Source organism: Montipora foliosa, chromosome 12 (genome assembly GCF_036669935.1).
Source record: "Montipora foliosa isolate CH-2021 chromosome 12, ASM3666993v2, whole genome shotgun sequence".
Taxonomy (NCBI): Eukaryota; Metazoa; Cnidaria; class Anthozoa; order Scleractinia; family Acroporidae; genus Montipora; species Montipora foliosa.
Genome location: NC_090880.1, coordinates 3,798,427 through 3,813,300, shown reverse-complemented (window position 1 = coordinate 3,813,300; position 14,874 = coordinate 3,798,427). Strand labels below are relative to the sequence as shown.

Below are 14,874 nucleotides of genomic sequence, written 5' to 3'. Positions count from 1 at the left end.
TTACTTCTGACACCTAAGACAATACCTTTTCATCATCCATAGGTGATGGCACTGAAAGAAAAGGAAAATCATTACTCAAAATGCCCAAAATTAATTATTTTTTAGTGCTCTTGTAGAGGTCCAGTACTTGCACTGAGGGACAGTTACTCCAAGTATCCTAAATTGTCCCAATGACTTACAGTGGGTGCCATAGCTTTAGCTCTTTGGAGCTGAGTTGTTTGAAGGAGGGTTATTACTGGCCGAAATAGTACAAGAGCCAAAAATAATCCCACCTAACCCAGGGGCTATAGATGTACTGTTTAATAAACAAGAAGGAGTGTTTTATCAGGTTCTAAACCATGAGGTGAAGCCAAGTGGTTTTCGACTCTATAAAACATCACCATCAAGTTTATTGAACAGCTTCAAAAACATTCCACAAAAGGCAATCGTCCCTCTGGAGTCCGAGCAGGTTCAAATTGAGAGAGGAGAACATTACATACTGAGAAAAAAAGCCATGCCTTATTAGTGTGCTTTATATAAAGAACAATAATAATTATTATTTTCTAATGAGGAATTTTTTTAATCTGTTTTTAAAGTTTATGCACATGACATTTTATCCGTGACCTGATCAATAGGGTGTTTTTGCTCATGAATTATTAAAAACCTTTTTAACTATTGCAAAAAACACTTTACCAAGCTTTTCTTTGATATTTGCACAGAAGTTGAAGTTTCTGTGCATTTCATAGTTGTAGTACCTCTGGAAATGGTCTTTCCTATTGGCTAGTTTCTAATTATGCAAAAACAAAAAGTATAGACTTAGACCATATTCATAAATGACGGCCAAGAAATTATTCTTTTGTCTTTGTGCTAATTATCCTCACTAGCCTCACTTTGGAACAAAAATTCTTTTGAATTTGTTCGTGGTAACGAGGCTAATGAGAATGATTAGCATAAAGACACAAGAATAATAATTACTTAGTTGCCATTTATGAATATGGCCTATAGCATGGCAAACTTCAGGCCAAAAGCCAAGGGAATTTGTTTGATTTTAGCTTCTTTTTTGCCTGTAGCATTAGTTGTAAAAAGTTGTCACTTTCAACTGCATCTTTAATAGTGGACACTTAATGATGAATTATCGGTAATTGGGGCGTTTTTGTTTGTAAAGCCATCTACACTGCTGTGTGATGCTTGTACAGTTGTAGCATGGTAAACGACAGTAGAAAATTAAATTCTCAAACCGCAGCAAAACAGGTGCAAACCATAAAGGTCATTAAGTAAATAGTCATAATTTTTTTTTGCCATTTCAATTATTATTTTGGTTCAGAATCGATTTACAAGCAAAGACCAAGATAATAAATTATTGCCTGGTGTTTTTTCGCAAGTGGAAGCGATTCTAGAACATATACATGCAACAATAAACGCTATTCATACACAAGGAAGTGGACGGGTATTCTAGAATCGAGTCTTTTCAAAGTTAACAGCGAACTTTGTTTTCAAATTTAAAATTGAAAGAAACAACAACAATTTATAACTTACAGGAGTGCACATCCCTGCCCGGTGTGGTTAATTCTGTCATCTTTTCCTGGGTATGAGTCGTAGTCGTTTCAATAGTCTTCACTGTTTCTTTAGTTGTGCTTTTGGTGGTTTCTTTAGTTTCTCTTTCTTTCGTGCTTGGCGATGTAGAAGAAGACTCAACTGTAGTGCTTGCGCTTTTCGATTTTTCCACTGTTATTGGTGTCGAACTATGTGGAATCGTCAATTCCGCAGTTGTAGTTTTCATCGTGGTCGATTGCGATCCTGTTGTTGATTTCTCTGAAGAAATTGACCCCGCAGTTGTTGTGACTTCTGGAGTTGTAGATTTCTCTGTTGTGGACGTCGTAACTTCTGGCGTTGTAGATCCCTGTGTGGTCGTGGATTCTGTGGTTGTCACAATCGCGGCAGTTGCTGCAGGCTTTTCACTGCTTTTTGGCGTTGTAGATGTCTCTGTTGTCGTAGATACTGTCGTCGCAATCGCCTCAGTTGTAGCAGACGTTTCAATGCTTCCGTTTGTTTGCGGTCCGTTAGAAACCTCATTTGCAGTGACCGTAATTTGGGTCGTAGTTGAATCCTGAACGATCGGTGTGGAAGATGCATTCACTGTAGTATTGTTCATAGAAACGGTTGAGTTTGCAAGGGTTTCGTTTGCCGCTGAAGAGGCATTGACTGAAGCTGTTGACGAGGTTGTGTTTAGACTGGGAAAGACCGTAGATCCATTGACTGTCGAGGTTTCATTTAGCACAGCTGCAGAAGCATTCGTGAGATTACTCGCAACAAATGACGAAGCGGGAAAATGCGTTGCATTGAAAACCCCAATATCGCTTGATGAATTAACGCTGGCATTTAGACAAACAAGCGACAAATTATTAGTCGTTTTTGAATCACAATACACCGTTAAATTCAACTCAGTTCCGTTGCATAAAAATGCTAAGGTAGTTCTGTTTTCAACGCAAAGCTCAGTTAAATTCACCTGGACCGATGCTGAGTTCGTTTGCAACGTTGCATTTTGATCATCTTTTGTCAATGAGCAGTTAAAAGATGTTCCATTACAGGACGTTGTTAAGTTAGCAACTGTAGAATTCTGCAACAACCAAGTAACATTACTCGATGGATTCTTTTCGGAGTCTTGGGGATCCAAAGGGGCTCCGGTTCCGTGCGAAATCCAAATGGCAAATACTAAAACGGTTGTTGTAACTAAGACCATCGCGCCATTCTGAACCATATTGGGAACAGGAACTTGTTCACCAGAGTCTCAGATGAAGTTCCCAGGTTGTCTTTGATGGAAAGAAAGCTTCTCGATTCCCCCAAAATCATAAAATTTAACCAGGATCCTCAGAACCAACCAACTTAACTTGGAAATTAACAAACTAGAGATCCGGAATGTATGACGTCATAAAATTGTCTATTTCTTTTCAATGGCTTTTGTTGCTGGAAGACTTATCTAAATAATTGATCTTTCCGGTATTGGTATTGGACATGTAAATCCTCAACGCAAGTTTAAATCCTTTTGGTAGTTTCTCAAAACAGTGTAAACGACCATTTGCAAGTTTGAAGTAAAACTACAATTTAAAAAAAAAAACTGAAATCGATGTAATCTGAAAGGTTTTCCGATTTGTTTTCATTTGACAGTCACGAGTGAGATCTTGGATCAAAGTAAAAATTCTCCTTTGTAATGACTGGCATAAGTTCTCTACTGAGACTTCAACAATACATCGTAAAAATGTTTCGTTAATAGACGATTTTCTCGATTCTCAATACTCCGTTAGCCTCGCCTGGTTTCTCTGTGAAAGCCTCGCTAAGCTACCCATAAAATCGTCGGACCTGTTCTCGAAAGCCCCGATAACTTTTCGGGGCCGAAAAGCCAGTCGTCAAACTGCAATGTTTTTGATGTAAGAAAAACAAAGAGGATTGCGAAGTTTGATGGCTTAGAGCCTCGGCGTTGCGAAGATAAAGAGAATTGTGGAACCCAAAATAGGCCCGAAAAGTTTCGGGACTTTTGAAAAACAGGCCACTGGCTCTTCTGGCGAACACTAATAATAATAAATAATCATGTCACACAGATGTCGTTAATTGCCGTCATGTGCGCTGGACGTTGACAATGATGGCAGTTTTAGTTTCAGAGCAGCGGTGATCTAATCCGAAGGGTTCAATCCCCACCCTGGTCAGAGTTTTTCTCCATCCCTGTGTGGGCCCATTCCCATTAGTAGGGCTAACGCTCACATGGTTAGCAGCTTCACATTACACTCTAATCAGTTTAGTTTCAGCTAGTTTCTTTTCTGAAACTCCTGTTCGTGTCTAGATTCTGTCTTTCTTTTATAACTGACAGCTAAAAGTTCTCGTCAAGAAAAGACGGTTTAGAAATCTTTAGGCTTCAATCCTTGCGCAAAAGACTTTTCCGTGTCGGGAAAAAGTCTTTCCCGATACTCCCCTTGCTAAGTAGCGCCTTTGTGGGTACGGAGTCATCTGCGGGTATTTTGGGTAGGTTTCAGGGATTAGTCGAATACAGTAGAACATTTAATTAACCTGCAATAGCGTCGAAAGTCGTTGCAACGCGAATGGCGTTTAAATGGATCTTCAAGCAAAATATACCCTTATGGAGCTCAAGAATGGAAAGTTAATTGTATAAACAAGACAAGCGGAGAAAATAAATATCTGGTATTTTAAAAGCGACGAGTAATGGACTACGACAACGATTTGATCTCCGTATCAACTGAATGAGCTTCGTTTCTAAATTAATATGTTACCAACTGTGATGTTACGTACAACGCTGAAACCAAATGGCAAATTCTGTATGGGCTAAAAAAACATTGAGGGAATCGAACGCCTTGAATGCATCTGTACGTGTTTGCTGAAGTCGCATCTCAGTTATCTGGGCCGTATTTTACGTTTATTTTGTACCTCAACTCTGTACAGTCTTCAGCTAAAACATAATAGGAAGTAACGATGAAATGATATATGAATTGGATCATATATAAACTGCGGATATGAAATCAAGTGAAGCTATGATCTTCGCAGTTGTGAACGCAATTTTTGCAATTGCGTAGGGAAGCCTGAAAAATTCAGGACTTCAACGGGATTTGAACCCGTGACCTCGCGATACCGGTGCGAAGATATGTTCTCAAGGTTACGGTACAGCGCTTTCTGATTTCTGCGCACTGGAATATTTCTTTCCTTATTGAAGAAATTGCTTTGTTTTTTCTTGTCAGAGGCCTATCGAAAGCGCTAACTAAACACTTTGAGCAACAGCGTGGAAAATGCACTCATGGAAAAAATATTTCAAATTGTAAAATTCCCCAAAACTGGTTTGGTGGAAGTGGTTTATCCATTGTAGCTATTGTAAGGTAACAAAGCGCCTTTGAGTGTAATCTTTATATTGTTACCTTTCAAGGCAAAAATCCGCCCCAAAACTTTTCCCGACAATTAGCCAATCAGAGGATGCCACTTTTTTCCTGTCAGAGCTGTCGATCTCTCAGAGGTTCTTGCGTTCCTCCAGCTTCATTGTGACTAATATTTTCCGGAATTTTGATGCATGTTTTCGGAGTGGATCGGCTTTATGCTAAACAGAAAAGGGACGCGCACATCGATCTCATCAAACACAGCAGCAGCAGCAGCAGAGAAAAAGTGGAAGCGGACCAACGCAATAGCTTTAAAAAGAAGCACAACGTAGGATGTGCGTAAAAACCATCGCAAACGGATGGTGATGGCGATATCAGAATGCGGGCTGGTTATGTGAACCGTTTACATAGTATTTTCCTTGTCATGTTGTCATACATCATACATTTTTATTTACCCTCGGATTTTTAGAGTAGCTTGGTGTAGCTAATATCTCCGAGCATTTACCCTCCCAACCATGATACACCACAGAAGACAGACCACAACACCGGGAACTACATGCCCTACTCTTTGCGACAAGTGTGCGGGTTCTTTTACGTCCCACAGGATTATGAACATTGAAGGGTTGTGAGACGGGACCTCCGGCTTATCGTCCTTATCCGAGAAGACTAGAGAGTCTAAACATTTGCAGATATAATTAAAAAGGCAGCACTTTCTGCTCAGTTACTTAAAGACCCTGAGTGTTGGTCCGGCCGAAGTTGAACTCACGACCTCCCGCGAGACAGCCCGGTGCTCAACCAACCGGTGCGCGGTGAAGTAGACGATAGCCGGAAATGCCCTTAGTCGTATTCTTTTTCGCTACAAGCGTGTTTGTTCTCGTTCACTGGCAGTGTGCTAAGAGCCTGATTTAGCACCTCTTAAATTCCCATGATTTTCCTTCAGATCCTACGAAAATTTATTCGCCGATAAGCTTCGTCTGAGTTGTCTGAAGGCCAGTTATAATAATACGATTCTTTGCCTTAATTCCGCTAACCTTCCCTGCTTCGCATCCTCATATGTTTCTGTGACCCTTCCGCTATGTTCTCGTTGCTAGCGCCAGACCTCGGATATTCACGTGGCTTGTGGGGGGGCTTTTTTTCATGTACATCCTTTAAAAAGCTTCCGTGTCTTTAAAGGTCTTTGAAGCCATTCTCTTCATTCCTGGGTGACTGGCTGAATCATTAATCAAAATAAGGTGATGTGACATATTATTAGAGAGCTTTAGAATTAGATTCTCGGACTAGGACGAGAACAAGTACAAGATTTGACCGCCCGTTTCTAAGGAAAATACTTACAAGATTTATAACCCAGACGATTGCTCAGTCATTCTTATTGCTGGTAACTGAGCCTTTTTGCTGATTGAAAAATGGCAAAACTGAAACTGCTACCGTGTTGCTGACTTGTTATTGACACAACAACATTTTTGCAAAACCTCATCCTAAAATGACGACGGTATCACGTTTTTCCCGCCAAAATGACGCTGGTTTCCGCGAGCTCACTGTTCTTCTATGAGAAAATCTCGTACTCGAAGTCGTTCTTATCCTAGTATCTAAAGCTCTCTATTGTTACGTGCATTGATAACAAAGACCTCTGTATGTCACCTCTGAATATGTTTCAGTCTTTTGATGAAAAGTAAACAAAGGTCAACAGATCATGCTGCAAGGAGAAAAATGTTATCTCCTGAGTAGGCAATGTCTCTAACTTAGGTTGCATTCGTCCTCCAAGATGTCGCAAAACACCTCAAAATGGTGATTGAGTCCAGTTTGAGTGTGAATCTTGTATCTGCTTCCCAATGCACCCATAACATTGTCACTACAACCATAAAAGACTCTTCGGATTCTCGAATGAAGCAGTGCCATCGCACACCTAGCCAGAGAAAAATAATAAATGTAATTTATACACATGTAGTCCCCTGGGCCCGGTTGTTCGGAAGCCAATTAACTTAATCCGGGATTAGCTAGAACATTTGTTACATGTTTTTTTTGCTTATTTTTGTTTTTCAAGATTGACTTCTTCTAATGTAAAATTTTGATGAATATCAGCGTTGAACAGCCTGTGGGAGTAGAGAAATAAAATCCTTGTTTATTTTTTAATCTAGGATTATCGCTAGTCGGCTTTTGAAAAACCGGGCCCTGGTTCTTCAAAAGCCGATTAGCGCTAATCTCAGATTAAAAATTAACCAAGGAGTTTATTTCTCTACTCCCAAATGCTGTTCAACGCTGATATACGGCAAATTTTACATTAGAGGAAGTCAATCTTGAAAAACGAAAATAAGCGAAAGAAACTTTCACCAAAAAGTTGAAAACATGAAACAAGAGTTAACGCTAATCCTGGATTAAGTTAATTCGCTTTCGAGCAACCGCGTCTAGCTCATCATTAGGGCTTTGCCGTTGTACAAAGCTATGCACAGGTGCTATAATTGAAGCAGAACAAATCAAACATTGCCTTTAAAAGAGAGAGAGGAAATGAGAAGAGTAGAGAATCATCAAACAAAACCTACAAATGAGCCCCGGGTGGGGGGGACCCCCATGTAAAAAGGAAGGTGGTGCTTGTCGTACCTCTTAGGGTTTAAAAAAGCGGTTTTGGTTCCTCTTAGGGTGTTCAGCCTCAAAAAGTCCACAGCGGGAGCTTTAGCAGTACCTTTTAGGGTACTGAGCCAAAAAATCATGACAGGAGACATTTGAGAATTAAATATTTTTTAATTTTGTCTAAAACTAGCCTGCAAGCAGGCTGTTCCGTTTTAAATGGAGGGCGCTCGGAAGAGGATGTTTTAAGCGCGCCATTTTCAACGGAAGAGCCTGCTTGCAGACTAGTCTAAAACCCATAATTTGGTACCTCTTAGGGGTGAAAAAAATTTCATGCCACGCCCACAAGACAGGATCTTGGTACCCCTTAGAGAATCTTTTCAAAATTTCCGACAAGCACCCCCTGTCCTTTTTATATGGGAGTTCCCCCCTCCCTGGGCAAATGAGCCCCTTCAAGTCAGCAAATTGAACCTGTGACACTTTTGGTTTGGAGGATGGTGCTTTCACCAATGTGTTAAACAAACAGCTGTTGGATCCAAGTTAACTCATAAAAAATTCAAATTAAATCACCAGCTTTCTGATTTACTATGTAGCTTTGATTACGTCCGTGATGGTCAAGACATTCAGTCAGTCATTTGACCTCATCATGCCTGCTGCTTGCTGCTCTAGCTCCCTTATCTTTCCCTGTTTCTTTTATAGAGAAGTGACCACTGGAAATAGGTCTGTTACACGGGCTGGTTGGGAGAGAGAGTGACTTTTTTTACAAGTCAAAGTCATCTGTTAGAGTTTTCCTTTCACCATATATATTTTTCTTTAGTCAACTTGCTCGACCTTTTTTTTTCTATGCTTACTTCAGCATGCTATTTCCCTCCCACTTTTTTTTAACAGTCCATCCCTCAAAGATTAGATGGTAAATGTGCATGAAGCAACCATCTGTAATTTCAGCGATCATGTCCCAGTTTGTATAGGTGTGTGGCACAGCCAATTAGCACGTTGAGGCATATTAATTCCAAATTTAACATGACAGGAGCAGTCGTGGCTCAGTTGGCTAGTGCGTGGCTTTCGGAACGAGAGGTCCCTGGTTCGATCCTCGGTGACTTACATTGTATAGACGTCTGTTTTGACTTTCCTGTGATCCGTGTAGCTATATCTTTAAATACCCGTAAAATGGAGCATTGACAGAGGGAGGGGGGTAAAGGGCACACCGTTGGCTTCCATTGATACCAGTTTCGTAACTGAAGGAACTACTGATGTTAAATAAAGTAACTTTACAAAACTTACATGACGCAAGGCTCTCTTGTAACATAAAGATCATATCCTGTACACAAGTAAGGTTGCGAATTGCATTTTTTCTCTGTACCACTTGGTAAGTTACAAGCTTTGTTGGATGAAAAAGAATCTTCGTCATGAGGTAAAGTTCTTGAATCTGATGAGTTACATCCATTGAAACTATCATCATCCACTAAATTTAAATTCTGCTTCTTTCGTCCCTGACAACTGTCTTTTAATGTCCATGTACCACTGATCACTTGACAGTTGAGTTGCCATGCTCCTGAAGACTGCCAATGTGCTACCAAATCAATACACAACATCACAGCATGTTGAAGTGGGTGTCCTGTACAACGCAAGTCATGGCTTACAGCTATGGGGTGGTTAGTCTGTGGATTGACAATGATTGCTCCCGCAGCAAACTAAGAGAAAGATATGAGTGAAAAAACACTTTCATCACCAAGATGGTCAGTCAAATGGATTGGCAGTTCATTAGTATAATTAACAGGAAAGTAAGTAAAGATTAGAGAGTGACCATGATTTTCCCATATTCAACAAAACAATGGCTGAAAACAAAGGGACTTGCACCTAGAAATGAGTGTTCTTTAATGGTTAGCTGATGAATGAACGAATAGAATCATCCTCTAGTATTCTAAATGGGAGGCTCTGGTGTTGAGAGTCAGGGGGCACGGAGCTTGGCATTTAATAAAAAAATTGTGTCAAAAACAGATAGATACCTCTTGAGAATCACTCTTTTTTGCTGCATTTATTGCCATCCTCATGTATTTTTCAATAAAATGAACATCTGTATCACTAAATAATTCTCCTTTTAATACTTTTGAAATGCTGAAAGAAAAAACAGGATAAGACCTTAAGCACAATAATTATAGGAAATGATACTATGGTTTGAAGTATAATGATCAATTTAAAACCCAGTGTTTCAACACTCATGCTTGTGTCTTCACAGTGAGCCCACACAAACAGTGTATCTGTTTGTATGTTCGAAAAATAAAGAAATGCGTGGGAAATACTGAAGAGTCCTAATATCGTAAACTTACATCGAGAAATGACTATGTTAAAGCTCAAAATAAACGTAAACTTACCTCAGTTGTTGTGTATTGTCACTGAGAGATTTGGTCAGCCGCAGAAATGACAATACACAACAACTGAGGTAGGTTTATGTTTACTTTGAGCTTTAACATAGTCATTTCTTGATGTAAGTTTACGATATTAGGACTCCTAAATATTTTCCACACATTTCTTCATTTTTCGAACATACAAACAGACACACTGTTTGTGTGGGCCCCCTGTGGTGTCTTCATACGAGTGATCAAAGGCTGACACAAGACTCCTTTAAAACCCATGATTAGCATACTTTCCTTTTAATGAGATGTAAAATGTGCTTGAGGTGAGAGGCCACTGTTGAGGTTGCCAGTGACCCTGTTTTGATACAAACCTTTATTCTTTTGTAATGTCAATATGGACTAATTAGCATTAAAACAACCTAATTTACATGATAAAAGCAGTGGGGCTTTATCAATGCAAGGTAACCGGCAGCCTCGCAGTCATTAATAGGCTAGGTCGCTGCGCAAACAACTGTAAAATGGCCTATTGTACGGTTGGTTTGACAAGGCAGAATTTTCCTTTTTTTTTTAATTGCCTTTTGGTGCTCTTTTCAAAGTGTACCAAACTGGCATTGGTTTGTCTGATGTATAGATCTATTTCATAATGGCGACCAAATAAATTATTCCTTTGTTTTAATGCTAATAAGCCCTACTAACCTTGCTACGACGAGTAAATTTCAAAAGAATATTTGTTTTAAAATGAGGGCAGTAGGTCTAATTAACATAAATACAAAAGAAAGTAAAGTTGTTCGCCATTTATGAAAGTGGTCTATGTTTTCAAAATCTTTGGTTTAGAATAAACAGAGTCAGTATATTGTTCCCTCAGCATAGCTGGAGGATCCTTGTGTTTAAGCAAACACATGAGTTAGCATTAAGAAAGATTTTAGAGCAACTCTAACATTGTAGCCCCCTTGGATGTATGGGATGGACGCAATCATGTATCTAGTTCTCCTCTCCAAAAGTAGTCTCCCTTGCAGCCGTTTTTTGGATGTCACGCAACATTCCCCCATTTTGGGGGAACGTTGCGTGACATCCAAAAAACGGCTGCGAGGGAGACTACTCCAAAAGAGTCATGAGAAGGAACCACCAGTTTTAACCCACTGAGTCCACAGGCATCCCAGGATGCCCGGAGTTGACAAGTAAAAAATTGTCTGGCATAGACCCTTTACATAAATGGTGCCTAAATCTGAATAACAATACCTTGTACATCCTTAGCCTCGTACTTATGTCTCTAGACAAAGGATTTTTCATATGAATGTGAGGCTTAGGATGTACATTGCCATTTATGCAAAGGGTCTATAAATTTAGACAGAGTAAAATCTGTTTAAGTCTCCCAGGAATCAAATGGGTGTTTCTAAAAACTACCTCAAAACCTCTAAATCTGGAAAGGACTGAGTGTCTTCCACCTTTGAGTATTTCTCAGGTAAGGAGCGACTTACAAAATTTTACTGACTTCTTACTGGTTGCTAGCCATCCAACATCTTCCCTCCACAACTGTTTGTAATTGGGTACCTTATCTCAGACCTCAGCCCTCAGATCGCCACAAAGCTCCAACCCCTGGGTGGTACTTTTCCTTGTTCCGGGGGTGCAGGGATGGCGCAGTGGTGAGAGCACTCGCCTCCCACCAATGTGGCCCGGGTTCGATTCCCAGACTCGGCGTCATTTGTGGGTTGACTTTGTTGGTTCTCTACTCTGCACCGAGAGGTTTTCTCCGGGTACCCCAGTTTTCTCCTCTCCTCAAAAACCAAAAGTTGATTTAATTTGCGCTGATTTTTTAATTTCAATTTACAGTGTTCCCAATTAGTGCTCCAGCGCTAGAATATTAGATACTTAAGTAAAGTTCCTTTCCTAAAGCTCATTTCATAATCGTGACCTGAACCTTGTGTAATGGCCTGGCTCCTAAAAGTCTCCCATAGCTCAGGGGTGGAACATTCAAACCAGTTATCAGGAGGTCGTCGGCTTGACTCAGATGTTTCCGTGTATCCCCAAGTCAACATCGACGAATAAAAAATTCTCGTCAGTGGTAGAGCATCCGAACTAGAAGGTTCGACTCCTGCAAAGGAACATCGGATTTTTCCGAGTATCCCCAAGTCAAAAACCAACATTTGACTAGATTTGCGTTAATTGTTAATTTCAGTTTACAGTGTCCCCAATTTAAGCGCTCCAGCGCTAGAACAACCAGACACTTAAATAAAGTCCCTTTCCTTAGATAGTCATAAGCTAATTGCACATTTTATGAGTTGAGTATACAGTCACTGTAGCACGATATTGTAAGTGTAGATTTTATGGACATCCAGTCACTCAACTGTCATATATTATGCAAGGGACTTCTCTACCACAAATTTCTCAAGATGAACGCTCCACAGCAAAGCACAATCAGCTTTTCTGTTTTCTTACCCAATTCTTAACAGGTTTGAGTTTTCAAGACACCCAAGACATCCAAGGGTCTGAGTGTTTTGGAGGAACATGTTTTTGAGACACCCATGCAGTTTTGCATGGGTCTGTTTTCTACTCACCCTGGAGTCGGAGGGTTTTTGGGGAGACTCTGAGGTCTGAGTTTCCAAGACTCCCAGTTTTAATCAGTTGTAGAGATATGACTTTGGGTAGCTATGAGGACCAACACACACTCATTGTCGCTCCTTAACCTTGCAATTAAGCCATGATAGAAGAGACTCAGCCCTTGTAAAAAGTTCTAGTGACAGACTTTTTTGTGGCAACAGCCCAATTTTGAGTATTAAATTCAGTCTTTGACAAGGCATCACCTCAAGGCTCCTACGAATAAACTCTAACAAATCTTTAGTTTTCTGCTTAAAGCTTTAAGTTGAATTTTAATAGAATAAAATGGTGTACTAAGGGTGGTCAAAATCAAAGACAAGATACTTATCAGTATATCTGCACGCAATACCTGAATTAATGAATAATATGATAAGAATTATACATACTATTTGTCCTCATGAAAATTAACTGGCCAACACGTGGAGGCTTGAGTGAATTGCTCTCTGGTTAGTGGTTGGTGCTTTGCAACTTGAACCACAAATGGCTGACCCAGGGTATCTGTTTTGATGTCTTTTTGTTCCAGAAGTTCTCTCAAAGTAACATCTGAATTAAGGTTTCCCTCTTTTACACACAAAATAATTTGAATGACAGAATCTGAAAACCACGAGAAAAAAAAAATTTCATTAGAGAGGAAAACAATTTGTTTCCCATGCCGGGAATCGAACCCGGGCCGCCTGGGTGAAAACCAGGAATCCTAACCACTAGACCACATGGGAGAACACACTAAGTTGCGATAAAATAAATGTAGTGGTTATTTCTTATGTGCCGACCAATAGAAGAGTATCAACTGAATGGTCATTGTTCTCGTCTACTTATTATCACAAGTTGCTTGCTAAGAAGAAAAATAATTGTCATATTTTCAATCATAATCAAACTAAAATGTTTACGACAACCTCACCTTTCTCCGCCTTTACACATCGAACTCTCTTTAAATGCCCATATTTGTTCAGGGGAAATGTATCGTTTAATTTTCTGCAAAAAAACCGTAGTGGTCTTAAATTCTTTGCAAATAATCCTGAAAGAAATAGTGCTTAATCTTATCTTCCTTTATAGCGAACATTTGACATAATTACGTCATGCGATCAATAGATGTTTTCACCTTATTAGCTCCGATGTTTGGCTTCTGTCTTTAATATCAGCCGCAAACATTTCAACTGAAAATTAAAAGTTCAATTCATCGGTAGTTTTTAACCTAACAGTAACAGAGTGGGGAAAATGTATAAGCTTTTAAGCATTTTTATAAGAGGTCGCGAAAGGTTTTGTATGCAGCGCGTGAGCACAGCGAGTTTGCGCGCCTTTTGTTGAATTCTGGCGTGCATGGCTTGGGTGGCTTTATTAGATAAATTTCAAGTGGCTTTCTTAAACACCGTTCAAATAAAATGCATTATGTTTTCGGTGACCTGTTTCAAATCGCCGCGTATACTCGTCTGCAAGAACGGCTCGTGGAATCAGTTTACCCAGTTGTCTAGATCCTAAAATAAAATTTAAAAACCCAATTGTATCGATCCGCTGATCAATAAGAAATAAGAAAAAAAAATTAAAATAAAATTTAAATTGATAAGAAGTGTTCATGTTCGCACCAACTGGGTCTTCAAATCTCGCTTTCTTGATGTTTGGTTCAAGCATCATATTCGTTGCCTACAATGACAAGCTCACACTTTCATGTAACGCTTACGCCAAGGGAGATATCGAATTCCCGCCAAAAATTCAAGCTTGAGCGGAGTCACGGTTGTCGAGACGTCATGCGATCAGTCGATGTCGGCTTCTAGCCCTGCATTTATCTGTATGAGGCTCCAGCATTTGGCTAAGTAGCCTGACTTCTGGCTGTTATACACAACTGTGGTTTCATTTACACAGTAACCCTTCAAGCTATTAATCCTGCCAAGGCGACCATATGCTGGAAAGATCAGACTACTGACTACGGCAAGGTAATCAGAGGACCAGCGTCTCTGCTTGTGCGTGCGGGGACGCTTTCCCGCACGAAAGTCTAGTGCACTCCGGCGATTGAGCCAACTAGCCGGCGTTCAAAGATACACGTCTTTCTTACCCAAAATTCAGTTCTCTTCTACATGGTAGATCACATTGTAGTTCAAATCGATTGTGCGTGCGCCGGGGGAAATAAAATGACTGCCTCGCAAATTTGACAGACTTTGTGAACGATCTCCTTCTGCTCTGGCGCGAGGGAAACAATTTGGATTCTAACCTGCGAACAGGGGTTCTTTTCTTTAGAGAGAAAGAAAAGAACACCGGATTGCAGTTTATTTGGATTCCAGCCCTTCAAAGAAATGGAATTAGTTGAACTTCCTTTCTCACCTGCCTCCTATCCTAAAAGGATAGATCTTCTGGTGCTAACTAACCTTGTAGGAGTCGTATATGGGTTTATGAGTTCTAAATCGAAGACCACATGACCACTCATTTGAGACATGATCCAGGAGCTCCAGTAAATTTAACATTTTGTTGTTCGAATAATAACTGTAGTTGGATTTACAAATTTCTTGTCACGACTAAGACTT

The 14,874-nt window shown here is 40.0% G+C and overlaps 2 protein-coding genes and 1 non-coding gene across 5 annotated transcripts in view; all 3 read right to left on the bottom strand.

Annotated features, from left to right (window-relative positions):
- LOC137979752 (uncharacterized) overlaps positions 1 to 2,902 on the bottom strand; it is a 6,050-nt gene extending 3,148 nt beyond the window's left edge. Inside the window, exons 1-2 of the mRNA XM_068827095.1 lie at positions 1,516 to 2,902; positions 26 to 51 (exon numbers count right to left, since the gene is read on the bottom strand). Of these exons, the coding sequence (XP_068683196.1) occupies positions 26 to 51; positions 1,516 to 2,737 (1,248 nt within the window). The 5' untranslated portion in view covers positions 2,738 to 2,902. The remainder of the gene's footprint in view (positions 1 to 25; positions 52 to 1,515) is intronic.
- A 320-nt stretch (positions 2,903 to 3,222) lies between these two features.
- On the bottom strand, positions 3,223 to 14,858 carry LOC137979754 (probable inactive tRNA-specific adenosine deaminase-like protein 3). Of its 3 annotated transcripts, XM_068827097.1 has the most exons (8): positions 13,942 to 14,035; positions 13,762 to 13,833; positions 13,461 to 13,515; positions 13,260 to 13,333; positions 12,748 to 12,955; positions 9,419 to 9,527; positions 8,694 to 9,103; positions 3,223 to 6,753 (listed from the first exon to the last, which is right to left on the bottom strand). In XM_068827097.1, the coding sequence occupies exons 1-8, from the start codon at positions 13,988 to 13,990 to the stop codon at positions 6,585 to 6,587; spliced, it is 1,146 nt and encodes a 381-aa protein (XP_068683198.1). In that variant the 5' UTR covers positions 13,991 to 14,035; the 3' UTR covers positions 3,223 to 6,584. The 3 variants fall into 3 exon arrangements, with proteins under 3 accessions (XP_068683198.1, XP_068683200.1, XP_068683199.1); XM_068827099.1 differs by lacking the exons at positions 13,762 to 13,833; positions 13,942 to 14,035 and adding an exon at positions 14,719 to 14,858; XM_068827098.1 differs by lacking the exons at positions 13,762 to 13,833; positions 13,942 to 14,035 and adding an exon at positions 14,675 to 14,766.
- Positions 13,006 to 13,077, bottom strand: Trnae-uuc (transfer RNA glutamic acid (anticodon UUC)). Its single transcript has one exon. It is a non-coding gene; the product is annotated as a tRNA-Glu (tRNA).
- Positions 14,859 to 14,874: the final 16 nt, after the last annotated feature.